Source organism: Manacus vitellinus, unplaced genomic scaffold, assembly GCF_001715985.3.
Source record: "Manacus vitellinus isolate BGI_N305 unplaced genomic scaffold, ASM171598v3 scaffold_140_pilon, whole genome shotgun sequence".
NCBI lineage: Eukaryota > Metazoa > Chordata > Aves > Passeriformes > Pipridae > Manacus > Manacus vitellinus.
In genome coordinates this window covers 76,140-102,777 of record NW_021939007.1, presented here as the reverse complement: position 1 = coordinate 102,777, position 26,638 = coordinate 76,140, and the positions used below count along the sequence as shown (strand labels likewise).

Here is a 26,638-nt window from a genome sequence, read left to right as displayed (position 1 = left end):
CCGGGTGATCCCGAGGGAATCAGGCCCCTTCCTCCTCCCCCTCCGCTCCACCCGGCTCAGGAGACTCGTCTGGGGAACTCCGGGGGAATTTCCTGGAGCGACACCCACCCCTCGCTGCTCGGCCCCGTCGTTCCCTTTGTTCTGTCATTGTGTGGTTGAGTTTTCTCCCCGAACATCCCACGGGCAAATCCACCCGGGATCCCGGGCGGGGTCGGGCACCCTCCTCTCCCTCCCTCCCTCCCCATCCAGGCACGACTCTGCCCCTGGAAACCCGGCTGACCCAAAGCCAGCTGGGCGCTCCGGGCACCCCAATAATTGCCCCCTCGGCCTCCCGGCTCCTCCTCGGCTTCCCCCGGCCGGCGTTCCGCGTGGCATTTTTTCCCCTCCCGGGCGTTTTTGCAACGCCGGCCCCGCCCGGGCGGCCCCTGGTCGGTGTCTGCAGACGGGACGGGTGGCTGCACTTTCCCTTTAATTACCGAGCGTGACATCCGCGGCTTCCCTGCCCTCCTTTCCGTGCGGGGCTGACACACACCCCGGGCGCTCTGTCCCCAAAACGTCACTCCCCCTTTGAGCCACTTCTTTCAAGTCTCTCCAAGAGTTTATGATAAAGGGAACCGGTTGCTTGTGAGATCGCTACTGGGCTTGGCTTAATTACCTGTTGCTCCGCGGGGGTTTAGCACCTCCTTCCCACCCAAACCCTTCCCCTCTGTCCCAAGCAGGGCAGGCTCAGGGGCTGCTCCCCGAATCCAGAGGTCTTGGATGTGGAGTGTTCACTCAGTTACGCTGAACCCTCCTCCTTTGACCCCAAAACCGAACGAGAACCTCAAAATCTGGAAGGTTTTTATCCTTTCCTTTAAAGCTTCTTGTTTTGTCCGTATAATAATTGTTAATTCCAGTTCTGTTGTACGAAATCACCCCTTCCAAGGCAAAGGTCCTCTTTAACTCCTCATCCCAGAGGTTCTGCTTAACTCCTCATCCCAGAGTTCCTGCTTAACTCCTCATCCCAGAACTCCTGTTTAACTCCTCATCCCAGAGCTCCTGTTTAACTCCTCATCCCAGAGCTCCTGCTTAACTCCTCATCCCAAAGGTCCTGCTTAACTCCTCATCCCAGAGGTCTTCCCTAATTCCTCATCCCAGATCAACCTGTGGGCTCCTCCAGAGCGGGACGTTGTTCTTGGGCAGTAATTTTCAGTGGTTTTTCAGTGGCTGATTCCTCCTTCCCTGACAGTTCCAAGCCCTGGTCTCTGCCCGGTGCCGGAATTCCGGGCAGTGCCGATATCCCAAAACTGCCATTCTGGGTAGTGCCGATATCCCAAAACTGCCATTCCCGGCAGTGGTGCCGATATCCCAAAACTGCCATTCCCGGCAGTGCCGATATCCCAAAACTGCCATTCCCGGCAGTGCCGATATCCCCAAAACTGCCCGTTCTTCCCGAAGCTGCTGCCTAAAGGTTGCAAAAAACCCCAGCAAACAGCTGCCTCTGGGAGCGATTGCCCCTCATTTGCATCACTTTTGGGGAAATGCAGCGCTAATTGTCTAATGGGAGCCCTGGTCCTGCAGCCACAGCCCGGCCCGCGGTGATTCAGCACCGAGGGAGACACCAAAACCTCCTTTAATCCCCGGGATGGGTAATTCCGCACACGGGGTTGGGGATGGATAAATTCCACCCACGGGGCTGGGGATGGATAATTCCACCCACGGGGCTGGGGATGGATAATTCCGCACACGGGGCTGGGGATGGATAATTCCACCCACGGAGCTGGGGATGGATAATTCCACCCACGGGGCTGGGCCGTGGCCAGCGAGCTCGGGGTGCAGAGGACTCCCCACCCGGACAGCAGAGGATTTGGGGGGATTTTGGCTCCCTCGTGTGCACAAACCCCGCTGGACAAACACAGCTCGAACTGGGCCGGGCTGGACGAGGGGATTTCCAGGGAAAAACAAGGAAAACCCGACCTGCATTTCCCTGTGGACAGAAAGGGAGAGGAAAGAGCAGAGAATCACAGCATCACAGGATATTCTGGGACCCACAAGGATCCCAAATCACAGGATATTCTGGGACCCACAAGGATGACTGGATCATGGGATATTCTGGGACCCACAAGGATCCCAGGATCACAGACTGGGGCCCACAAGGATCCCAAATCCTAGGATATTCTGGGACCCACAAGGATCCCAAATCACAGGGTATTCTGGGACCCACAAGGATCACTGGATCATGAGATATTCTGGGGCCCACAAGGATCCCAAATCCTAGGACATTCTGGGACCCACAGAGATCACAGAATTGCAGGATGTTCTGAGTTGGAAGGGACCCACGAGGGTCATCGAGTCCAGCCCTTAACAAGATAAATCTGCTGGTCAGTGCTTTGAGAAAATGCAGATCTTCTACCTCCTTTCATCCTTCTACATCCTTCATGGATGTGGATCCTTCATCCTTCTACATCCCTCATGGATGTGGATCCTTCATCCTTCTGCATCCCTCATGGATGTAGAGGAGAAGCCATGACCCCCCTGACATTAGGTCAGAACTTACCCAGATGTTTGGTTTGGCTGCCAAAGACGAAGGTCCAACATTCCCCTTGTTCCAGGGTCGGAGCACCCAAAAAACTGGGGGTTTCCACCAAAACCACCTTAAAAGGCAAGTTGTGTTAAGCAGAGGCAGCCCCGGTGTGGTCCCACATTGCTTCACCCAAGGAGCTGGAGAATCCTCCCCCCACACGGAGCTGGACCACCAGCCCAGGGTCTCTGAATCCTGGAGAATCCCCCACACACCCTGAGCTGGACCACGAGCCCAGGGTGTCTCAATCCTGGAGAATCCCCCCAATGCTGAGCTGGACCTCAAACCCAGGGTCTCTTAATCCTGGAGAATCCTCCTTTCCAAACTGAGCTGGACCATGAACCCAGGGTCTCTGAATCCTGGAGAATCCACCCAACACTGAGATGGACCTCAAACCCAGGGTTTCTTAATCCTGGAGAATCCCCCCCACAGACCCTGAGCTGGATCACGAGCCCAGGGTCTCTGAATCCTGGAGAATCCTCAACCCCGACACTGAGCTGGACCACCAGCCCAGGGTCTCTTAATGCTGGAGAATTCCCCCAATGCTGAGCTGGACCTCAAACCCAGGGTTTCTTAATCCTGGAGAATCCTCCCCACACCCTGAGCTGGACCTCAAACCCAGGGTCTCTCAATCCTGGAGAATCCTCCCCACACCCTGAGCTGGACCTCGAGCCCAGGGTCTCTGAATCCTGGAGAATCCCCCCCACACACACCCTGAGCTGGACCACAAGCCCATGGTTTTTTAATCCCACCCTGATCCAACCCTTTGCAGCTCAGATCTCTGAGTTAAACCTCCCCCTCCCTCCCTTTAGTCCAGGACCACATCACAGGCCACGACTTGCTCTGCAACATCACAGACTGTGGAGCCTCTGCCTGCCAGGGACGGGCAGGAGGGACTAATTAGGGACTAATTTCTGCCCTGTCTTAATCCACAATCTGCTCCGTGGGAGGTTCTTCGTTTGTTCCCACTCTCTGAGAGGTGTCCTGGGGCTGCAGGGCCGGAATCCAACGGTCCAGCCTCGGATCTGCCACCCCCTCCCTTGGCTGGAAGGAGGAACAGTCGGAGGAAAGGGTGTGTTCCCTAAAGAAGGGGAAGCAGCGGGTCAGGAGGAGGCTGGACCATCTCTCCGGGGTCAGAAAGGGGCAGTGGAACCACTGGGAGCGGGAAACAGAGGCTGGACCTTGGAGAGCTGAAGGAAAAAACGAGCAAAGAACCCCAAATTGTGGCTTTTGGGAGATGACTTTCTCAGAGATGAGTTTTGGGAGGTGACTTTTGGAAGGTGATTTTCTCAAAGACGACTTTTGTGAGATGACTTTTGTGAGATGGTTTTTGGGAGACGGTTTTTGGGAGATGACTTTTGGGAGATGGTTTTTGGGAGACGGTTTTTGGGAGATGGTTTTTGGGAGATGACTTTCTCAGAGATGACTTTCGGGAGGTGGCTTTTTCAGAGATGACTTTCCCAGAGAAGATTTTTGGGAGATGAATTTCGGGAGATATTTTTTGGGAGATGGCTTCTGGGAGATGGATTTTGGGAGATGATTTTTGGGAGATGGCTTTTGGCAGACAACTTCTGGCAGGCGACTTTCTCAGACTTGACTTTTGGGGAGATGACCTTTGGGAGCTGGCTTTTGGGAGGTGAATTTTGGGAGCTGGTTTTTGGGAGGTGAATTTTGGGAGCTGGTTTTTGGGAGATGAATTTTGGGAGCTGTTTTTTTGGGAGGTGAATTTTGGGAGCTGGATTCTGGGAGGTGAATTTTGGGAGCTGGATTCTGGGAGGTGAATTTTGGGAGCTGGATTCTGGGAGATGACTTTGGAGACGTGGCTTCTCCTCTCCAGGTGACCGCACAACCCATCCCATTCCACCTCCTGCCACTATCCCAGGCTGCTCCAAACCCCTCCAGCCTGGCCTTGGACACTCGTTTTTGGGAGGGGGAACCCTCCAGGCTGTCCAGGTGTCCCCAGGGATGGTGGAGGTGACCTGGACCACACCCCGAGTCTGGATGGCTTCGCTCCTTCCCATTTTCCTCTTCATCTCCTTGACCAGGATTTTATTGGGATAAAATTCATTTTTTTTTGCAGTTGATCAACCGAACCCAAAACGTTTTATGGAACTAAAGAGCTGGACTGGTATTTTTTTAAATTATTAATATACTTTTCACTGACAGAACTGTGTTGAGACATTGCTCAGGTATCAAAATATTTCCTCTGGTTATTTTTAACTGACAGAAAAAACCAGTTCCCCGACTTCAAACATCTGTTGCAGCTTGTTGCTATTAGAAAGAAGAGGAAAAAAATAGTCAAAACGCTCCTTGATATTAAGAAATAATAATAAAGTCAAAACAATCCTCAAGATTAAAATATAAAATGAACAAGGGGGATAAAACCGGCGATCCCCTGCCAGGAGTTCTTCTGTGCTTGTTTTACAGCCCTTAATGAGTGGTTTGGAAACCACCTGGGATGAACCTTTTCCCTTTGCTCCTGCGACAAAAATTTTTAAGAGGGGAAAAATAAAAGCAGGCCTCGTTTGCCCCTTTTTGGTTTTCCTGAAATTACAGCCCGGGATATTTGGGTGTTGGCTCCGGGGGGAGGAGGAGGAGGAGGAGGAGGAGGAGCTGCCCTTGTTCTGGGTGAGGAGGGATCATCTCCCTTTCTTCCCTCTCTTAGTCAGGCCACTAAAAGACAATTATCCCCCTGAAGTTTGGGATCCACCTCCCGCTTCCCTCGGGATGGGAAGAGCCACCCTTGGGAATGGGGGAATATTTCGGTGTCCTGAGCCCCGAGGGACGGCCCAGCCCCGAGTCCCCTCTTCTCTGGGGCCGCCTCGGGGGCCTCATTTGGGGGCTGGGAGGGGAAAGTTCTGGAAATCCCATGAACTGCTGGGCTCTCACACCTCCAAGGCTGGGAATGCCACGGAAAACCAGTTCCTCTCTCACTGGATCGTAAAGGGAGAGCAAGGAGGGGCAAGAGAACGGGGTTGAGTGACCCAGCGGGTGAGGACCAAACCCTAATCCCAAAGCTGGGCCTTTCTCCGCCTCCTCTTCCTCAAGAAACCGTTTTTTTGGGGGGGGAAACCTGATGAAAAGTGGCCCAGACGAGTCACTCCAGGCGTGGATTGTGAGGGGATGGCTTTGCCTCCTCAAACACTCAAGGAAGACCCAAATTTGGAGCCTCGGGCGTTCCTGGACACCCATCCCTGGCCCGGTGACGTCCTGACTCCGCGGGATCCCGGGGATCCGGGAGCTGGAGCTGCCTCATCCCAGGGACTCCTGGGCTCGCCCTCTTCCCAAATTCCATTTGCAGGCACCGACTGACTCCAGCTCAGCCGCCAAATTCCCCACCAAGGGCTCCCCCTCACCCACTGGAAGAGTCAAACAACCGACCCGGTTCACTTTGGTCCCAAAATCCAAACCCCAGGACCCATTTCATGGATAAAAAGCCCCACAGACTGGCTTTGCTGGTGGGACAGAGGGGACCACCCACCTCCCCCGGCCAAGGTGTGACCCAGGACTGGCTGGAGCTGCAACAGGCAACATCTTCCACCCTCGGCATGGAAATGACCCCCTGCCCTGCCCCCGGGCTACTGATCCCCTTCCCACCCTTTAATTGTCCCTTTTTTCTTTTCCAGGCTGCAATTAGTGAGAGCCAGCAGGTTGTGGGGTTGTGGGACCTGTAATTCCTCCTGTGCTGGAGACAGGAAGAGATTCCTTGGGATAACGATGTCTGTGGGTCCGGCAGATGAGAGGGAAGGAGGATTCCCCCGGGAACGGGGATGGGGGTTTGGGTTCATCCCAGCAGGGATCCCTTGGGTGCAGACCCGCCAGAGCCTCGTGCACTTCATAATTAATTGGGGTCCCTGTGTTTGGCCGGAGGAATCACCCCATGGAAATGGTGGGTTTGGGGTTTTTCCATGAAATAAACCCCCAGCAACGCGATCCCACCTTGGGCTGGACGTGGGAGGCTCCAAATCATGGGCAAAGTCAATCCCACCCCATTATGGCCAAGAGATCTCGGTGCCAAAGTCAATCCCACCCCATTATGGCCAAGAGATCTCAGTGCCAAAGTCAATCCCACCCCATTAAAGCCAAGAGATCTCAGTGCCAAAGTCAATCCCACCCCATCATGGCCAAGAGATCTCGGTGCCAAAGTCAATCCCACCCCATTAAATCCAAGAGATCTCGGTGCCAGAGTTGGTCCCACCCCATTATGGCCAAGAGATCTTGATTCCTTTTCAGTTCCACGGGGCAAAAACGACACTTTGTCAGCCCTAAGTCGACCCCACCCCATTAAAGCCCAGAGGTCTCAGTACCAAAGTCGATCCCATCCCATTAAACCCAAGAGGTCTCGGTGCCTTTGAAGTCCCACGGGGGGCAAGGACGCTCTGCCAGCCTGAATTTCACCAAAGCAGAGCTTTTTCTGCCCAAAACACGGGTGGCTCTGGTCGGACACAGCCCCAGCCACCCCCCCAAGGAGCACAGGAGGGAGGTGCTGGTTTGGTCTTCCCTCAACTGCTGGGACAGGGAAGGATCCACGTTGGGGGAGGATCCACGCTGAGGAAGGATCCACATTGGGGAAGGATCCACACTGGGGAAGGATCCAAGCTGGGGAAGGATCCAAGCTGGAGAAGGATCCACGTTGGGGAAGGATCCACACTGGGGAAGGATCCATGTCAGGGAAGCATCCACGTTGGGGAAGGATCCACACTGGGGAAGGATCCACGTTGGGGAAGGATCCACGTTGGGGAAGGATCCATGTCAGGGAAGGATCCACACTGGGGAAGGATCCATGTCGGGGAAGGATCCACGTTGGGGAAGGATCCACACTGGGGAAGGATCCACACTGGGGAAGGATCCATGTCAGGGAAGCATCCACGTTGGGGAAGGATCCATGTCAGGGAAGGATCCACGTTGGGGACAGGGAAGGATCCACGTTGGGGAAGGATCCACATTGGGGAAGGATCCACATTGGGGAAGGATCCACATTGGGGACAGGGAAGGGTCCACGCTGAGGAAGGATCCACGCTGGGGAAGGATCCACACTGGGGAAGGATCCACGCTGGGGAAGGATCCACACTGGGGAAGGATCCACACTGGGGAAGGATCCACGTTGGGGAAGGATCCACGTTGGGGAAGGATCCACACGGGGGAAGGATCCACACGGGGGAAGGATCCACATTGGGGACAGGGAAGGATCCACGTTGGGGAAGGATCCACACTGGGGAAGGATCCACGTTCCCGGAGGTTCCTGACCAGGAATGGAGGCAGAGGCTGGAAAACATCCCCTTGTGGTGCTCGGGGTTATTTTGGAGGCTTCTGACGATCTTTGGTTGTTAATTAGGCTAAAAAATACCTGATGGGGGGTGTGATGTGAGGAGGTGAATAAATAAATTAATCAGAATAAAATACCTGATGGGGGGGTGATGTGAGGAGGTGAATAAATAAAATACCTGATGGGGGGTGTGATGTGAGGAGAGAAATAAATAAATTAACCAGAATAAAATACCTGATGGGGGGTGTGATGTGAGGAGAGAAATAAATAAATTAACCAGAATAAAATACCTGATGGGGGGTGTGATGTGAGGAGAGAAATAAATAAATTAACCAGAATAAAATACCTGATGGGGGGGTGATGTGAGGAGGTGAATAAAAAAAATACCTGATGGGGGGTGTGATGTGAGGACGTGAATAAATAAATAAACCAGAATAAAATACCTGATGGGGTGTGTGATGTGAGGAGGTGAATAAATAAATAAACAAACCAGTATTTTATTATGGGGGGTGCGATGTGAGGAGGTGAACAAATAAAATACCTGATGGGGGGGTGTGATTTCAGGAGGAAAATAAATAAAATGCCTGATGGGGTGTGATATGAGGAGGTGAGTAAATAAATAAACCAGAATAAATAAATAAACAAACCAGAATAAACTCCATCGACTCTCCCCGGCCGAGTCCCCCCGTGCCCCGAACTGCCCGGGGAGAACCCAGAGGTCTCTTTGGTTCCTCCTCCCCCTCCCCCAGGGCGTTTTTTCACCTCTTTTGCAGCTTCTTTAAAGACACGGAAAAGCCGAGACCAAACGCGTCCTTTGGATGCAGTTTATTGAGAGGGAAGTCGGAGCAGCCGATGGGAAGCGGCTCCGTCCGTGGGAGTACAACGGGATTCGTGCACCGGGACCTTCCCTCGGCATTCCGGGGGGAGGGAAAAGGGAAAGGGGGGGGTTTGATCTCTGCCAAAAATCAGCACGCCCTGAACCAGCCACCCCTAAACATGCAGAAGCAGCGGAGGCACCGCGTGTCCGCCCGTAATTCCACGCGACAAATAAAGCTCCGGAGGAACCGGGAGGTGCTTTGGGATCGCCTCCTTTCGGATTTAAGCTTAAATTTCGCGGCTCAGGGGTTTTTTGGACCAAAAAAAAAAAAAGAAAAACAAAACAAACGAACAAAAGAATAAAAATAAAGGGAGTCTGCGCTTTACAGTGTCTGCTGGGAAAGTTAAATGGTTAAATCCTCTCTCGCTTTTCTGAAATGCTTTGGGAGGAGCTGGAAGGGGAAAAAAGGGATGTCTTGGAAGGAGGAATGTTGTTAATTAACCTGGGAGAAGCCGGAGGGGGAAGCAGCGCCACGAGCAAACCCATTAAAGCTGTGATGACCTACAGTGTGAACTCAGAGACAAGACTGAGGTGGGAGAAGCCTTCTAGAGGTGTCCGGGGGTCCAACGGGGGGGGCCTCTGAAACGGGCTGGAGGGGGCGAGGGGTGTTTAATAAATGTGGGAAATGGGTTGGCATCGCCGGACAAGCGGGAATGTTGGGGGGGGGGACTCATCCCGCCTCATCCCGCCTCGTCCCGCCTCATCCCGGTGTGGGGAACGGCGGCTTCCAGCCCCCCGGCGAGGGGGGCCCCGCCAGCCCCCCACCCCAGGGCGGCCCTACCGGACGCAACGCCAGGGGTCTCTGAACCAAGCGCCGGAAGTTCCCCACCGACGCCGGGTTTTGCCACCCCACGACCCTCGGCGGCCGCCGGACACGACCACGGGGGGCCCCGGGCCAGCTGCCGGATGACGCAGCCCAGGTTGACGAAGGCGACCACCCGCCCGCGGACCTGCACGCCCCCCACCCTGGCGCCGAGCCCGGGCGGGCCGGGTACCCCCGCTCCCGGGAGCGCCCCCCGCCTTGCAGCCCACCCGCCGGGGGGGCAGAACACCTCCGGGGGCAAACCTGGCAGGGCTTGCCACCTTAGCTCAAGGACGCGCTGGGGTGGATCCGGCCTGGCGGGGGCTGAAGCCGCCCCTGCGCCGGGGGAGCTGTGGCGACCCGAGCGGCCGGCCCCCAGCGAGCCGAACGCCGCACAGGCAGCCCGTTGGCCGCCAGCAAGCCCGCAGTCGTCCCGGGAGGGGGTACCCGCTGCTGCTGACGCACCGCTGAAACACAGCCCGGGGGGCGTCGGTTAGGGGGGAAAAAAACACAGGAAACACAGAACGCCCCCGAGCTGGAAGGGCCCCCCGCGGCATCCCCCCCGGCCCGGCTTCCACGAGGAGGCAATTTCCCCGGGCGAGTTCTGTCCCGGGTGACGGAACCCACCCGGCCTGATTTCCAGGGGGGTTGTCCCGCGTGCCCGAGACCCCCCTCCCTCCTTCCCATAGACCCTTCCCCGTGTCCCGACACGTCCCCCCGCAGACCCTCCTCGTTCCCACAGACCCTTCCCGGTCCCACAGACCCTCCTCGTTCCCACAGACCCTCCTCGGTCCCGCAGACCCTCCCTAGTCTCACAGACCCTCCTGGTCCCACAGACCCTCCCCGTTCCCGCAGATCCTCCCCGTTCCCGCAGACCCTCCTCGGTCCCACGGACCCTCCTCGGTCCCACAAACCCTTCCCGTTCCTACAGACCCTCTCCGTTCCTTCAGACCCTCCCCATTCCCGCAGACCCTTCCCGTTCCTACAGACCCTCCCCGGTCCCGCAGATCCTCCCCGGTCCCACAGACCCTCCTCGGTCCCACAGACCCTCCTCGGTCCCACAGACCCTTCCCGTTCCCACAGACCCTCCCCGGTCCCACAGACTCTCCTCGTTCCCGCAGACCCTCCCCATTCCCGCAGACCCTCTCTAGTCTCACAGACCCTCCCCGGTCCCGCAGACCCTCCCAATTCCCGCAGACCCTTCCCGTTCCCGCAGACCCTCCCGGTCCCACAGACCCTCCCCAGTCCCGAGGACCCTCCCCCTTCCCACGGGTCTGCTCTGGCTGCTGCCTCGTTCCCTCCCGGGTCCAGTGCATGGCCCGGACATCTCACTGTTGCCTCGGACAGTAGAAAAGGGGCATGAATTTCACCTCCCCCCTCCGTCCAAAAGCTGATTATTTTTTTTTTTAAATTTGGCGATATTTGAGATTTCTGGGGTTAAACCTTCCCGAGGGTGGCAAAGGGAGGCAGAGGGAGGGGGCAGACGGACCGTGCTGCTCCCAAAATTGCCTTTCCTAAGATAAACCCTGAGGGCTGGAAATCCTGCGGGTACTTACACACACTCACAGGGTTCCCCACACAGATCCTGTCGGGGGAGAGAAGAGAAATGAGAAGTGCAGGTTACCCAGAGCTTCCAGCCCCAGCACCCAGCCATCCCCCCTCGTTGTGACCCAATCTGACGCCCCTGGCACAGGAGCTGGGGTTTGCTGGCAGCCAGGTGTGGTCTCCAAGGCCTCCAGCCCCAGTTCCTGCGAGCCTGGGAAGCCCCTGGAGCTGTAAAATCCACTCGGGACCTGGAACCACCGCGGCCTCCGACGGACGGAAAGGACAGAGCCGTGTCACCCACCTGCTCTCCTCACCCTCCAGGAGGGTCTTGTAGGTGGCAATCTCGATGTCCAGGGCCAGCTTGACGTTGAGCAGCTCCTGGTAGTCCCTGAGCATGCAGGCCAGCTCGTCCTTGGCCTTCTGCAGCGCGTTCTGCAGCTCGATGTGCTTCTCGCGCGCGTCCTTGAGGGCGCAGTCCCCGCGCTGCTCCACGTCACAGATGGAGGTTTGCAGGCAGGAGACCTGGTGGAGAGGGGAGGACGACACTGCAGGGTCTACAGGGCTTTGCTTCCTCATTCCTGGACACCCCGGGTTGGGATGAATCCAAACTGCAGACAGAGAAAACCCGCCGGCCTCCCGCCCCTCTGCCCCCCCTTCCCTTTCCAACCACGGCCTGGAGCAGGTCTGAAGTCTCCCAAAGGCTGATCCAGCGGGTCTGAGCTGTGCAACCACCCTGGGATCATCACCTTGGGCCTCTCCTGCTGCTTCTTGACCTCCTAAAGGACAGTGTGTCACCTTCTCCTGTATCTGAGCTGTGCAACCTCTCTGGGATCATCACCTTGGGTCTGTCCTGCTGCTTCTTGACTCCTTTAGGGCAGTGTGTCACCTTTCCCCATACCTGAGCTGTGCAACCTCCCTGGGATCATCACCTTGGGCCTCTCCTGCTGCTTCTTAACTCCTAAAGGGCAGTGTGCCACCTTCTCCTGTATCTGAGCTGTGCAACCTCCCTGGGATCATCACCTTGGGCCTCTCCTGCTGCTTCTTGACTCCTTTAGGGTAGTGTGTCACCTTTCCCCATACCTGAGCTGTCCAACCTCTCTGGGATCATCACCTTGGGCCTCTCCTGCTGCTTCTTGACCTCCTAAAGGACAGTGACCACCTTTCCTGATACCTGAGCTGTCCAACCTCCCTGGGCTCATCCCCTCTCCTACCTGCTTCTTGACACTCTCCAGCTCACACTGCAGCTTCTGTATCATCCTGGTCAGCTCTGAGATCTCACACTTGTTGCTCTGCAGGTCGTCACAGTATTTCCCCCTCTTGTCCTGGAGCTCCTGAAACTGGGACCAGAAAACGAGGCAGTTGTCATTTTTGGGCCGGGGGCATCGCTGTGCAGAGGCCCAGGAGGGTCTGCCAGGCCTACCCTGGTTTGGTAGAAAGCGTCGACTTCTTCTTTGCTCTTCTGGGCGATCTCCTGGTACCAGCACTCCACGTTCTTGATGATGCTCTCCATGTCCAGGTCCCGGTTGTTGTCCATCTTGACGATGACCGAGGTGTCGCAGAGCTGCCGATCCACCTGAGCTCGTTCCTGCGGGCGGGGAAGGGCTTAGTCAGCTCCCAGAACCTGACTTTGCAAGGCAGGCAAAGGGCCGGGACATGGAGAGCAAGCCCTGGAGTGTCCCCGGGGACGGCTCAGCAGAAAATCCCGGGGCTGGGTGAGTCGCCACACGTCGCCGCTGACCCACTTTGAGGACCTGGAGCAATCCCATCCACATCAAGGGCCAGGAGTTTGGTATCCTGTCATCTCCGGCTGCTCCAGGGCTGCTAATGACAGGACTGGGCCGGGAGTTCCCTCAGCTCTAATCAGGAGCCGAGAGCCGGAGGAACGAGACGGACGCATCTCTTCTCCGGGGCAGAGTTAGGACAGAGCCAGTTCCTACCTGGAGCTACAGGAGGAGAGGGGGAACCACCCTTTTCCCAGCATAATCATGGTAATTTCAGATCAGCCTTGTACTTCCAAGCTTTTAATTATTCCGGGCTTGGGATGAGACACGTCCCAGAGGGGTTTCCAGGAGCGCAAATTTGCAGGGTGAGACAGGACCCCCAAACTGCTGGGACGGACCAGAGGGACTCACCTCCTCAAACACACATTTCAACAGCTCCAGCTGCCTTCTCAACAGATCCACCTTCACCTCCAGCTCCTCCTTGTTGAGGAAGATGCAGTCTGCATCCTGAAAGAGAGCAGGGACGCACATTCCAGCCCCAGCCTGGCTGGAAACGCCGGAGAAAACACACGGAAGGCAGCAAAAGTGAGACAGAAACGTGTCCCAACAGGATGCCAAGAGCAGAAAGGTGCGAGGGGGTGAGTCAGGGTGTCCTGGTGTCTCCTGGAGGAAAACCAAACCATTCCGACACGACCGACAGGAACTGGCTGGTTTGTCACTCGGGACGCGGCCGCAAACCCGGCACCACCTGGGGAGGGTTTAAAGGGCTTTTCTTTAATGTTCTTCAGATGATTCCTGCCTTTCTGATGTCCAAGAATAAAGGATGTGGAGAGGAGGCCGGGAAGAACCGGGTGTTCTGGTGGGACCTGTCCTGCCCTGTCCCCCTCCCTCAAACACCCCCTCCCGTCCCGCTCCCGGAGCGTGTTCGGGGTGACAAATCCGCGGCTGTGGAGCTGCTGTCGTAACACTTCTGGTGTTTTTTATACTAATAATTCACCGTTTCTGCCGAGTTTTGTACCAGACCGACCTCCAGCGGGTGGAATGACCCCCGGGTTTGGAGCCTCTCACCTTTTTGAGCGCCACGAACTCGTTCTCCACCGTCGTGCGCCGGTTGATTTCCTCCTCGTACCTGTTGGAACGGGAGGAGGAAAAAGGGCTGAGGCAAAAAAACCTCCCAGGCAGAGAAACATCAACCATCGGGGTGAACTGTACCAACCAGCAGGTATAAATGGCAATAACTTGGGGTACAAATGGCAATAATCTCAGGTATAATGGACAAAACCTCGGGTATAAATGGCAATAATCTCAGCTATAAATGGCAACAACCACCAGGTATAAATTACATCAGCCATCAGGTATAGAGGACAATAACTTCAGGTATAAATGGCAATAACTTCAGGTATAAATGACAATAAATTAGGGTATAAATGATAATAATCTCAGATATAAATGGCAATAACTTCGGGTATAAATGATAATAATCTCAGGCATAAATGGCAATAATCTCAGGTATAAATGTCAGTAACTTCAGGAATAAATGGCAATAATCTCAGGTATAAATGGCAATACCTTCAGGTATAAATGATAATTATCTCAGGTATAAATGGCAATAACCTTGGGTATAAATGATAATTATCTCAGGTATAAATGGCAATAATTTCGGGTGTAAATGACAACAACCTGGGGTACAAATGACATCAACCAGCGGGTATAAATGACAAGCTCTCCCTGCTCAGGCAGTGCCAGCGGGCACCGCCAGATCAGCGTCTGGAGCCCCAACACTGACCCACCCCGAGATCAGAGGCTCCTTCATGAGCAACCCCATTTCCAATGCAAAGAGCTCCGCGGGCAGACGGCGAGGAATGTGCCAACCCAGAGGGGCTGTGCCACCCCCGAGGGACTGTGACACTCCTGAGGGGCTGTGGCGAGGAATGTGCCACTCCCCGAGGGACTGTGCCACCCCCGAGGGGTTGTGCCACTCCTGAGGGGCCGTGCCAGTCCCGGAGGGGCTGTGCCACTCCCCGAGGGATTGTGACACTCCCGGAGGGGCTGTGCCACCCCCGAGGGACTGTGCCATTCCTGGAGGGACTGTGCTACCCCCGGAGGGACTGTGCCAGTAAAATGCCGAAGAAGCAGCGCTGAGTGCCACTGCCTGGAGGGGTGCTGCCACCCGCGCGAGGTGTGTCTCTGTGCCACCCGCCGAGGAAACTATGACCGAACTGCTGGACGCCGGGTGTGTCACCCCCAAGAAGGGGGCTGTGCCAGCCCCAGAGGGGCCGTGACCACCCCCCGAGGGCTGTGTCACCCCGAGGGGCCTGTGCCCCCCCCGAGGGACTGTGCTACCCCTGGAGGGGCTGTGTCACCCCCCGAGGGACTGTGCTACCCCCGGAGAGCCTGTGCCACCCCCCGAGGGGCTGTGCCACTCCTGAGGGGCTGTGCCACCCCCGGAGAGGCTGTGTCACCCCCAGAGGGGCCGTGCCACCCCCGGAGGGGCTGTGTCACCCCCGAGGGGCTGTGCCAACCCCGGAGGGACTGTGATACCCCCGGAGAGGCTGTGCCACCCCCAGAGGGGCCGTGTCACCCCCCGAGGGGCCGTGCCACCCGTCTGGGAGGGGACAAACACAAACCACGGAATCACAGGCTCTCGGAATCAGCCAGGTAGGAAAACACCTCCGAGCTACCATCGAGTGCAACGCCTCGCTCCAACCCCGCCGCGGTTCCCAGCCCGTGCACTGAATGCCGGCATTCCAGTCTCACCTTAAACACCTTCCAGGGAATGGCGGGGTGACTCCACCCCCTCCCTGGGCAGCCCATTCCAGTGTCTGATCCCTCTCTCTGGAAGAAATTCCTTCCTAATATCCAACCTAAACCTCCCCGGCACAGCTGGAGACCCTCTTGTGCTGCTGCTGGTTCCTGGGAGCAGAGCCCGACCCCCCCGGCTCCCCCCTCCTGGCAGGGAGTTGTAGAGTGGGGAGGTCTCCCCTGAGCCTCCTCCTCTCCAGGCTGAGCCCCCCCAGCTCCCTCAGCCTCTCCTCTACGGGAATTTGGTGCTCCCAAGCCCCTTCCCAGCCCCTTCCCAGCCTCGCCTGCTCTTCTCTGGCACCTGCCTTCAGCCCCTGGGACACCCGAGAACAGGCAGAGGAGCCGGGGCAAGCCCTTAATTGCACATTGAACTTCTTCAACCAGCTGGCATCCAGCCCCTTCCCCAGCCCCTTCCCCAGCCCCTTCCCCAGCCTCGCTGCTCTTCTCTGTCCCTTCTCCAGCCCCTGGATCCCCAAGAACAGGCAGAGAAGCCCCGGAGGGTTTCACTTGCACTTGAACTCCTCCACCAGCTGCCCCTTAACATCCAAGAACGGGCAGAGAAGCCCCAGGAGCCCTTATTTGCACTTGAACTCCTCCACCAGCTGGCTCCAGCCCCTTCCCCAGTCCCTTCCCCAGCCCCTTCCTCAGCCTCACTGCCCTTCTCTGTCCCTGCTCCAGCCCCTCGACCCCTGAGAACGGCCAGAGGAGCCCCAGAGGGTCTCACTTGTACTTGAACTCCTCCACCAGCTGCCCCTCAACACCCAAGAACGGGCAGAGGAACCAGGGAAGCCCTTACTTGCCCTTGAATTCCTCCACCCCCAGCCCCTTCCCCAGCCCTGCTGCCCTTCTCTGACCCTGCTCCAGCCCCTCGACCCCCAAGAATGGGCAGAGGAGCCGGGGGAGCCCTTACTTGACTCTTCCACCAGTTGGCTCCAGTCCCTTCCCCAACCCCTTCGCCAGCCCCTTCCCCAGCCCTGCTGCCCTTCTCTGTCCCTGCCCCAGCCCCCAGACCCCCTAGAACAGGCAGAGGAACCCCAGGAGCCCTTACTTGCACTTGAACTCCTCGACGAGCTGGCTCCAGCCCCTTCCCCAACCTCGCTGCCCTTCTCTGTCCCTACCCCTGCCCCAGACCCCCAAGAACAGGCAGAGGAGCCGGGGCAGCCCTTACTTGCACTTGAACTCCTCGACGAGCTGGCTCCAGCCCCTTCCCCCGCCCCTTCTGCAGCCCCTTCCCCAGCCTCGCTGCCCTTCTCTGACCCTGCTCCAGCCCCCAAACCCCCTAGAACAGGCAGAGGAGCCGGGGCAGCCCTTACTTGCACTTGAACTCCTCGACGAGCTGGCTCGTGGCGCACTCCTCGCTGCCCAGCTTCTGCTTCTCGCAGAGCAGGCAGTCCAGGCGCTTGCGCAGGTCGCAGATGTAGTTCTCGAAGTAGAGCTCCAGGTTCTTGCCCTTCTTGGGCAGCACGTACTGCTGCAGGAGCCCCCACTTGGTCTCCAGCACCTTGTTCTGCTGCTCCAGGAACCGAACCTGCCGGGGAACAGCAGCTCTCGGCGTGAGGGAGGGAAGGGAGCGGCTCAACGCCGGGTTTAATCGGGGTAGGGAGGGATTTTGGGGACTGAGAGGGGACAGGACGCCGTGATCTTCGAATTATCTGCCCTGATTTAGGAATCAAAGTGTCACGTGTCCATCTAGAAATCACACACCTAAATTATTTGGAAATCCAGAATCCACACACCTAAATTATTCAGATATCCAGAACTCACACACCTAAATTATTTGGAAATCCAGAATTCACACACCTAAATTATTTGGAAATCCAGAATTCACACACCTAAATTATTTGGAAATCCAGAATCCACACTCCTAAATTATTTGGAAATGGAGAATTCACACAGATTATTTGGAAATCCAGAATACACACACACCTAAATTATTCCGGAATCCAGAACTCACACACCTAAATTATTTAGAAATTCAGAATTCACACACCTAAATTATTTGGAAATCCAGAATACACACACCTAAATTATTCCAAAATCCAGAATTCACACACCTGAATTATTTAGAAGTCCAGAGCTCACACATCTAAATTATTCAGAAATCCAGAATCTGCACATTTAGATTACTTTGGAATCCTGAATCCACACACCTAAATTATTCAGAAATCCAGAATTCACACACCTAAATTATTCAGAAATCCAGAATCTGCACATTTAAATTATTTGGAATCACACACATAAATTATTCCAAAATCTAGAATCTGCACATTTATATTATTTCGAAATCCTGAATCCACACACCTAAATTATTTAGAAATCCAGAGTTCAGCCATCTAAATAATTTAGAAATCTTGAATTCACACACCTGAATTACTTGCAAATCTAGAGTTCAGACATCTAAATTATTTAGAAATCTAGAATTCGCACACCTAAATTATGTGGAAATCCAGAATTCACATGCCTAAGTTATTTAGAAATCTGGAATTCACACATATAAATTACCCAGGAATCTGAATGTCGGGTCTAAATTATTTAGAAATTAATGTCGCATCTAAATTATTTAGAAATCAAGAAGTCCTGTGTCTATGTTATTTAGAGATCTAAGAACCCCATGCCTAAATCTGCTTTTCTCACCAATTTTTAGGGAAAAAAAATCTCCTCTGGATGGTGCCTGTGATGTATTTTAGGCTGAGATTGAGCCCCCAGAGGGTGAAACCTCTTTGTCTCTGTTGTTTCTACAGCTCAGATTCGTTGTCTGACATTTACGTGTCCAGGTCAAGACCAACCTCCTTTGCCTTCAGGGGTGGTTTTGGAAGGTTTAGAGGCAAAGAGGGGAGGGAATTATTGGAGTTTTGGGACAAAAATTTGAATTGCAGGGCGGAAAGATGAGCCTGTGGGGGCTGTGAGTTCCACCTGAGCTGCAGAGAGAAATCCAACCTTGGACCGAGGGCGTCCAAGAGGAAACTCCTGCAGGAATGTCCATGACCCAAACACCACCCAACTCTGGAACCAGCACCCAAAACGAGCCCTTCCCCGGGTCTGAAGATCCCAGTTGGGACCAACACGCTCCCCAAATTATCTTTGACTCACAAAAATGGTCAAAATTATCTTAAAAGACCCGGCTCGGTGATTCAGGGCTGAACTGGACCAGGGTTTGGAGGAGACTGGTTGGCTTGTGTCGTGAGCTGGGGTCGACTCATGACATGAGCTGGGCTTTGGAGGAGTTTGGTTGACTTATGACATAAACTGGGTTTTGGAGGGAGTTCACTGACTCGTGTCATAAACTGGGTTTTGGAGGGGGTTCTTTGGCTTGTGGCACAAGCTGGGATTAACTCATGCCATGAGCTGGGCTTTTGAGTGGATTGATTGACTCATAGCATGAGCTGGGTTTTGGAGGGGTTCTTTGGCTTGTGGCACAAGCTGGGATTAACTCATGTCATGACCTGGGTTTTGGAGGGAATTCACTGACTCGTGTCATAAGCTGGGTTTTGGAAGGAGATCTTTGGCTCGGGGCACAAACTGGGTTTTGGAGGGAGTTCTTTGGCTCGTGGCACAAGCTGGGTTTTGGAGGATTTTGACCGACTCGTGTCATAAACTGGGTTTTGGAGGGAGTTCTTTGGCTCGTGAGACAAGCTGGGATTAGCTCACGTCACGAGCTGGGTTTTGGAGAGAATTCACTGACTAGTGTCATAAGCTGGGTTTTGGAGGGAGTTCTTTGGCTCGTGGCACAAGCTGGGATTAACTCATACCATGAGCTGGGTTTTGGAGGCAGATCTTTGGCTCGGGGCATGAGCTGGGTTTTGGAGTCGGTTGACTGACTTGTAGCACAAGCTGGGTTTTGAAAGGGGTTCTTTGGCTCGTGGGACAAGCTGGGATTAACTCACATCACGAGCTGGGTTTTGGAGGGAGTTCTTTGGCTTCGGGCACGAGCTGGGTTTTGGAGGAGTTTGGCTGACTCGTGTCCTAAGATGGGTTTTGGAGGGAATTCACTGACTAGTGTCATAAACTGGGTTTTGGAGGGAGTTCTTTGGCTCGTGAGACAAACTGGGATTAGCTCACGTCACGAGCTGGGTTTTGGAGAGAATTCACTGACTAGTGTCATAAGCTGGGTTTTGGAGGGGGTTCTTTGGCTCGTGGGACAAGCTGGGATTAACTCACGTCACGAGCTGGGTTTTGGAGGGAGTTCACTGACTGATAGCACCAGCTGGGTTTTGGAGGGGGTTGGTTGGGGTTGGTTTTTCTCCTAGAAAAGCAGTCCCGGAGCAGGTCTGGACTATTTCCAAACCCACCAGAGAGCTCCCTAAGCCGGCAAACCCAACCCCCTCAGGCACGAGAGCCCCACAGACCAGCCCGACCTCTCACCTTGTCGATGAAACAGGCGAACTGGGTGTTGAGGCTCTTGATCTGCTCCTTCTCCTGGCAGCGGATCTCGTGCTCCAGCGGGTCCACGCCCACGCACAGGGGCTTCAGCAGCCTCTCGTCGATGCAGATGCCCTGGATGCCGTCGGCCTTGCGCTCGGGGTACCCCCGCACCAGGCCGTACCCGCGGGGGCCGCACAGCCCCGCCGCGGCCCGCTGCCGGCGCCGGGGTGTTGCCGTAACCCCCGCGGCCTGCCCGAAGGCCCAGCTCCCGAAGCAGCCGGTGCCGCAGCCGTTTGACGTAGGAGATCCTCCGGCCCTGCCCCCAGGTTGCAGACGCTCCCCGCTGCTGTAGGCCCCGGCCCCGCAAGCGGGCCCGGGCGCGCAGGACCCGAGGCGGCGAAGCTGCGGCCAGCAGAATCTCCGAAGGCCGAGCCTGAAGCCTCGTTCGGCCCAACACGGGACCTCACCGTGGGGCGCCTGCCGGCTCATCGTGGCTCCTTCGGGGCATTTTCGGGGCGGCTCCGGGCGCGGCAAGAGGAGCAGAGATCCGGCTGGAGCGACGCAGGGGCGCTGCCCCTTATATATCCTTCGGGAAGCCCGGCCTTGATAGGATCAGGGCGGTAATTGAGGCGCTCAAGGGTTCGGTTTGCCCGGCGGCAACGAATGCTCCTCAAAATGCAAACCAGCCCGGCAAATAGTAACTACTGAGGAAATAAAAAGGGATCTAAAAGTGCTCTGTTTGCAAGTCGCCCTCGAATACATTAGGGTTGGAAGCGCTCCCCGAAGTTAACGCTAATTATAGTTTAGGGCAGGTTTTTGAAGGGACTCTTTGTGATTTGTTTGCGCCGTGTCGTTTGGGGTTTTGTGTCTCATGGGCCCGTGTGTGTGTGTGTCTGGTGTGTGATGGGGTGTTCTGCAGACTTGCACTTTGTGGGGGTAATTTCACAATCTTTGGGTGCGGAAAAAAGGGACTCAAAGGAGAAATAAAAGAAGAAAGTCAACCTTGGAAAAACACAGTGCCAGGATGGATCATTTCTGCGCCTGAAACACCAGTAAATTCACAGGGTTTGAGGTCTGGATTATTGTGCGAGGACTCAAAACGTCCCCCAAAAGCAATCTCAGAATTCTGGGGATGTGCAGAGTCCTGGACATTCCTGGGACCTCTTCCCACCATGAAATCCCAGCGAAGCAGAGCGGGTTCCACCCGGAACCTGTGACGTGTTTCAGTTTGCTCACAGATTTGTGTTCTGTGCCATCGGTGGCAGCTTTTCCTTGGATAACACTGAGAATTCTTACCTGTCCCATTAAACCTTCGGCCCCCGCTCCTTTGGAGCCCCTGCCAGGGCTGGGTGTCAGAGCCCTTTGGGATTCACCTCCCGGTTGCCTCCACAGGGAACAAAAAGGGAACAATGGCCCGTTCCAGCCTGGTGAGATCCACCTCACTCCCGGGGTGACTTTGCCAGGCACGTCCTTGACACTCCAACCAGAGACACCTCGGAGGGAAAGAGCCCCCAGGCCCTGCCCGGGGGGGACTGGGGTGATTCACCCTCTGCAGGGGAACAGGGGAGGCCTTAATGGGTGGGTTGGGCTGGACACCAGGCCCGGCTTTGACTCACGCCGGGCAGATGAATCCCTCTCTCTCCTAATCACCAGCCCAAGGAGGTGAAGGAGGCAACGTCTCCGGGCCTTCTCCAAACTGGGAAGTCAAAACAAAAGGGCTCTTTCAGCTCTTTGGGGACAAAGTGTTTGGGAGAAAAAGAGACATTATGGTGCAAACAACTGAACGCCCTCGAGTCCTTCCTTGCCCGGAGGAGTCTCCGTGTCACACAACAGGATGGCAGCTGGAGAGACCCAGTGCTGTGCTCCCTCATCCTCTTTAACCCCCTCCCAGAGCATTTCCCAAGGGTTGGGACCATAAATCCGTCCCAAACCTCCCCAAAACACGCAGCTTTCTAAGACCAAGTTCCTAAAAAGACGACACGGGCGGTGAAACCCCGGGACGTGACGGCGGCCCTGGGATCCCCAAAGCCATTAATTGACCCTGTAATTGCAAGCCCCGGGAGTCTGAGGGGCTGGTGGTATAAATTAGGGGTGTAAAGTGCTGCTCCTGCCCTCTGCAGATGGGGTAATTCCAGATATTTACGGCGTGACGTCCAGATTACACCTTTGTTCGCGGTGTTTTGCTCTCGTTGCAGTGTCAGTTTAAACAAACATTGGAGGCTCCAAGCTGCGCTTTGGAACTTCCCCGGCCCTCGAGGTTTCCAAACAGAGGCTTATCAGGAGCAAAATGCAGATTTGGCTGCGAAGAAGGGCACAAAAGGCACTCGTTGGGAGCCCTGCAGAGGAAAACTGTGCCCAGACTGGAGAGGAGCCCCTGCTCCCTCCCTGCGCCCCATCATCCCCGTCGGATGTGTGGGAGACACCTGGAATGCAGCACAGGCTGCAATTAAACGTCTGTGAACCAGCTGTGCTGCACCAGCCCCAGTTCCCAAGCTCGCCTGAGCCGCTGGTTTCCTGAGGGGGCAAAGATTTGGGGTCGGAATCGCAGAATATTCCGAGCTGGGAGGGACCCATGAGGACCATCGAGCCCAGGTTTGGGGGGCAGGTTGCTCAGTGCTGGGTAACACTTGTGTGTTGGCCAAATCCCTGTTGTCTCCCCTGGATCCCAGCGGGAAGGCAGCTGCCTTTAAGGGCTTTTAGGTCTCTCTGTGACACCTCAAGAATCAACAATTTATCGGTGCCAGCGCGGAACGTGGGAAGGGGGAGAGAACTCTGGAGCAAAAACTGCATCTTTTCGACTCAAAAAAAAACAAAAAAAAAAGAGGAGAGGAAGGACAGAGGAAGCCAAAAAGGAAAACACTTCGATGAGGGGGTTGGGTGAGTCATTTTGACGACTTGCAATCGCTGCCTTTGTCAGCGTTTTGCTGCCTGAGCTCTGCCCAGCAGGGAACTCATCAGGGGAACGTCGGACTTCACTCATTTGCTTGTTGCCTCTGGAGGTGGATCCGGCCGGGCTCCCAGAAGGTGTTTTATGTGATAGCCTCAAAGGGCCCTGTCGGGCTCTGTAATTACCCAGAGCCTCCCAAAAACTCGCCCCATTCAGGTCGGGCGATGGCAGGAGCCTCCCTGTGCCAACCCCGTTTGATCCCGGGGAGGTCGGGGCAGAACAGGGGGGGTTGTGCAGCTTCTTGGGCTCTGCAGACTCTTGTCCAAGTCATTCATGAGGTATTAAAGGATTAATTTGAGGAGTGAAACCCCTCATGTCCCTAAGCCAAAGTCACCCGAGGGAATTCCATGAGCTCCTGTGCTTTTAACCCTCATTGACCCGCCCCTGCTCCAGGTCAGGATCAGGATTCTCAAAGGATGCTCCTCATGAAACCCATCAAACCCTGGGTCCGGGCACCCCTTCCTCCCTCCCTCAGCCCCCAAACCGGCCGCGGATCCTCCTTCCCCCTCCGAGCCTCCCTCCCTCGGTGTCCCATGGACCGAGATCGGCATCTCCAGACGGTGACTCATCCCTGCCCGAGCAGCCGAGCGAGGAATCCACCTCTGCAGGTCCTTCCCCGTGTGATCCCCGGGGACCAGAGCCCGTCTAGACACCCAGACACCGGCCCGGCGCCCCGCCTGGGCTGCTCCAAGGGAGCTGGAATTAGTCCCCCCCTCTGGGCACCGAATTTCCGCGGCCCCTTTGAAGTCCTAAGGAGGGCGGGGAGCGCTCCCGGATCCGCTCGGTGCCACCTCGGCCCGGCCCCGGCACGGCACAGCCCTGGTTTGATCTGCCCCAGATCCTCGGGAGCGAGGGTGGGATGGGTGGGAATCCCGGGCACGGGGCAGGCTGTTATCCCACTGCCCAGAACAGCAAAAAAAGGGCAAAAAGGGGGGGAAAATATTCTGCCTTTTACGAGGTCACAGCAACGCCCCTGGAAACCCACGGGATGGCTGATCCCTTCCAGGCAAAGCTGTTTTCCAGCTGGAGGATCCCGGGATATGTCGAGTTGGAAGGGACACAGGGATAATCCTGGCCCTGCGCAGGACCATCCCCAAGAGATTCCCTGAGCCATCCCAAGGCAGGAATTGCCCACGGAAGGAGGGTCAGGCCCTCCCGGGAAGAGCAGTGAGCCAGAGGGAGGAAAATCCCTTCCTTCAGTGTTTGGTTTGGTTGGTGCTGCTGAACTTCTGAGGGTGTTCAGAGGTTTGTTAAATCAACTCATCCCACCTCGAAAGGGTGACTGGGGCAGTTTGGAGGCGAGAAAACCACTTTAAGTCCGTGTCACTGCCCTGGTTTGTTCTCCTCTGGCATGAAAGGTGAGAGGATCGATGGGAACACCATCAACCTCGGGAGATAAACCCCCTCCTGATGGATATTTATGCCTCTTTGATTGCTCTTTTCTTGGCAGATCTTTCTTGTGGTTTCCTTCCTTAGAGATGGAGCCTGATGGATTTTGTGCCTCTCCTGTTTGGTTGGGAAACGAGTTCTTATCGCAGGAGGACGTGGGGGGAGAGGAAGCTCTTCCAGCTCCGAGTCCTGATAATTTCAGGGAGGAAAGACCTTCCCCCTGGATTCCCCCTCTGGTAAAACCCGGATCTGCCCAGCTTGAGGCTCCTTCCTTTGTCCTGCCCTTTCATCAGTTTGATCACAAAACACTTCAGTGCTTTTTCAAACTGATTTTATGTTGATTTATGGTCCTGATTTCGGGCTTCTCTCTCTTTTTTTTTTTTTAAATAAATAATAAAAATAATAAAAATAAACCCCCTTTGATCTCTTTGGAGAGCCTGAACTGGAGCTGTAGGACCTCAACCACGATGCTGAAAAACCAACCAAGCCCATTCCCGAGGTTTGTTTTCCCCACAATGACCCTCTTCCAGCAGATTTGGAAGAGAAGTAGGACACGTTTTGTTGTCACAAGTCCGTGGCAGACGCGCCGTGAAAATGCAAAGGGACTGAGACGATTCTGCTCCGGCTCTTCAAACGCCCACGGAATTTTGGGCAGGAGCCAAATTGGGTGCAAATCAGCCCAAACGAGTTGCTTTAAGAGGCAAATTCCGTAATTTACACCAAGCAAAGACTGGGATCTGCGTCCTCCCACCCCTGGAAGTGCCCCGGGCCAGGCTGGAGCCGCCTGGGACGGTGGAAGGTGGGACTGGATGGTCTTCGAGGTTCCTCCCATCCCAACACCTCCCACGATTCCGTGGCACTCTCCAGGCAGCTCTGCTTAAAATCATTAAGATTTCTAATCCTTTCCAATTAAGGGGCGATTTCTGCATTTTTGATGAAGACCAGCAATTAACAGGTGACATATTTTTAACATCCATCGCTTTTATCGGAAAAGGGGCAAAGAGTTTAAAGATTTGGAGTCATCCCAGGAAACAAGCGAGGGTTTGGTGGAACTTCTCTGTGTCCGGACACCGAGCAGGAGCCGAGAGGAGCAGGAGTGGAGTTAATTACTCTTGGCTGACTCCAGGAGGGGAAATTGGGGATGAAGATTTCCTTTGTGACTTCCCTGCCCAGCGTGGGGAGGATCAAACCGAGCCCTTCCCTCCTCCCCGTGTCTCCACCGCGACTCCACCCTGACCCTCCACCCTCCTCCCTGACCCTCCGTCAGACGGGCTTTGATGGGTCCCACGAGTTCCAGAAACACCTCCCAGGGAGAAGGTCCTGGATCCCACCTCCCGGCCCGGGGATGGCGAAGGTTCCACCGGGAGAACTGGAAAGGGCGGGTGGGAAGCGGGACGACGGCGGTGCCCCCACACCAGCCCCGGCCCTTCAAAGGAAGAGCGGAAATCAAAAGGATTCGGGGTTTTTTTTTTTTCATGTTCCCAGAGCGCCCTTTTGATGTGATCCCGGGGGTGGGGTCGCTCTGATGTGGTTTCCCGAGGCTGATCCGCCCCTTCCTCCCGCGTGGGGTGGAGCTGAGGGTATTTTTAGCACCACAAGCGTGGCAGGACTTTCCTTTTCCCGCTCCAGCCCTCAATTCCTGGTTGTCCCGTGGGTGAAGTTCAGCTCCAGGTGTTCCTGGGACCTGGAGATCCAGCTGGAATCCTCCCCCCTGCCTGAGTTCCCGGTGCTCTTTGCAGCTCCAAAGCTCTTCCCAATCCCCTCCGAGCCCCCCAGTGCCGGGAGGGGCTGAGCCCCCACCCCCCATCCCCAAATCCCATCCTGGGGACGCCAGTGGGAGCAGCGGGGATGGAATTCCTGCCCGGGGAGGGGAATCCTCCGTGGGGTTGGGATGCAGCAGGACCTGCATCTTCTGGGCAGCTCCAGAGGGGATGGGAATCACTGCTCTGGGAAAACAAAATGGGAGCCACTCATGGGGAGGATGCAGCCTTCCTCCTTCTCCTCCTCCTCCTTCTCCTCCTCCTTCTCCTTCTTCTCCTCCCCCTTCTCCTCTTTTTCTCCTCCTCTTCCTCCTCCTCCCCCCTTCTCCTCTTCCTCTTCCACCTCCTCCTCCTCTTCCTTCTCATCTTTGTCCTCCTCCTCCTCTTCCTTCTCTTTCTCCTTCTCTTCCTCCTCCTCTTCCTCCTCCTTCTCCTTTTCCTCCTCTTCCTCCTCTTCCTTCTCATCTTTGTCCTTCTCCTTCTCCTCCTCCTTCTCTTCCTCCTCTTCCTTCTCATCTTTGTCCTTGTCCTCCTCCTTCTCCTCCTCCTCCTCCTTCTCCTTCTCCTTCTCCTTCTCCTTCTCCTTCTCCTTCTCCTTCTCCTTCTC

The 26,638-nt window shown here is 55.5% G+C and overlaps 1 protein-coding gene across 1 annotated transcript in view; it reads right to left on the bottom strand.

The window, feature by feature from the left end:
• Positions 1-26,638, bottom strand: part of LOC108643163 (keratin, type II cytoskeletal 6C-like) — a 152,669-nt gene that overhangs the window by 66,764 nt on the left and 59,267 nt on the right. The window contains 1 exon segment of the mRNA XM_029958136.1: positions 12,471-12,635. Within this exon segment, the coding sequence (XP_029813996.1) occupies positions 12,471-12,635 (165 nt within the window).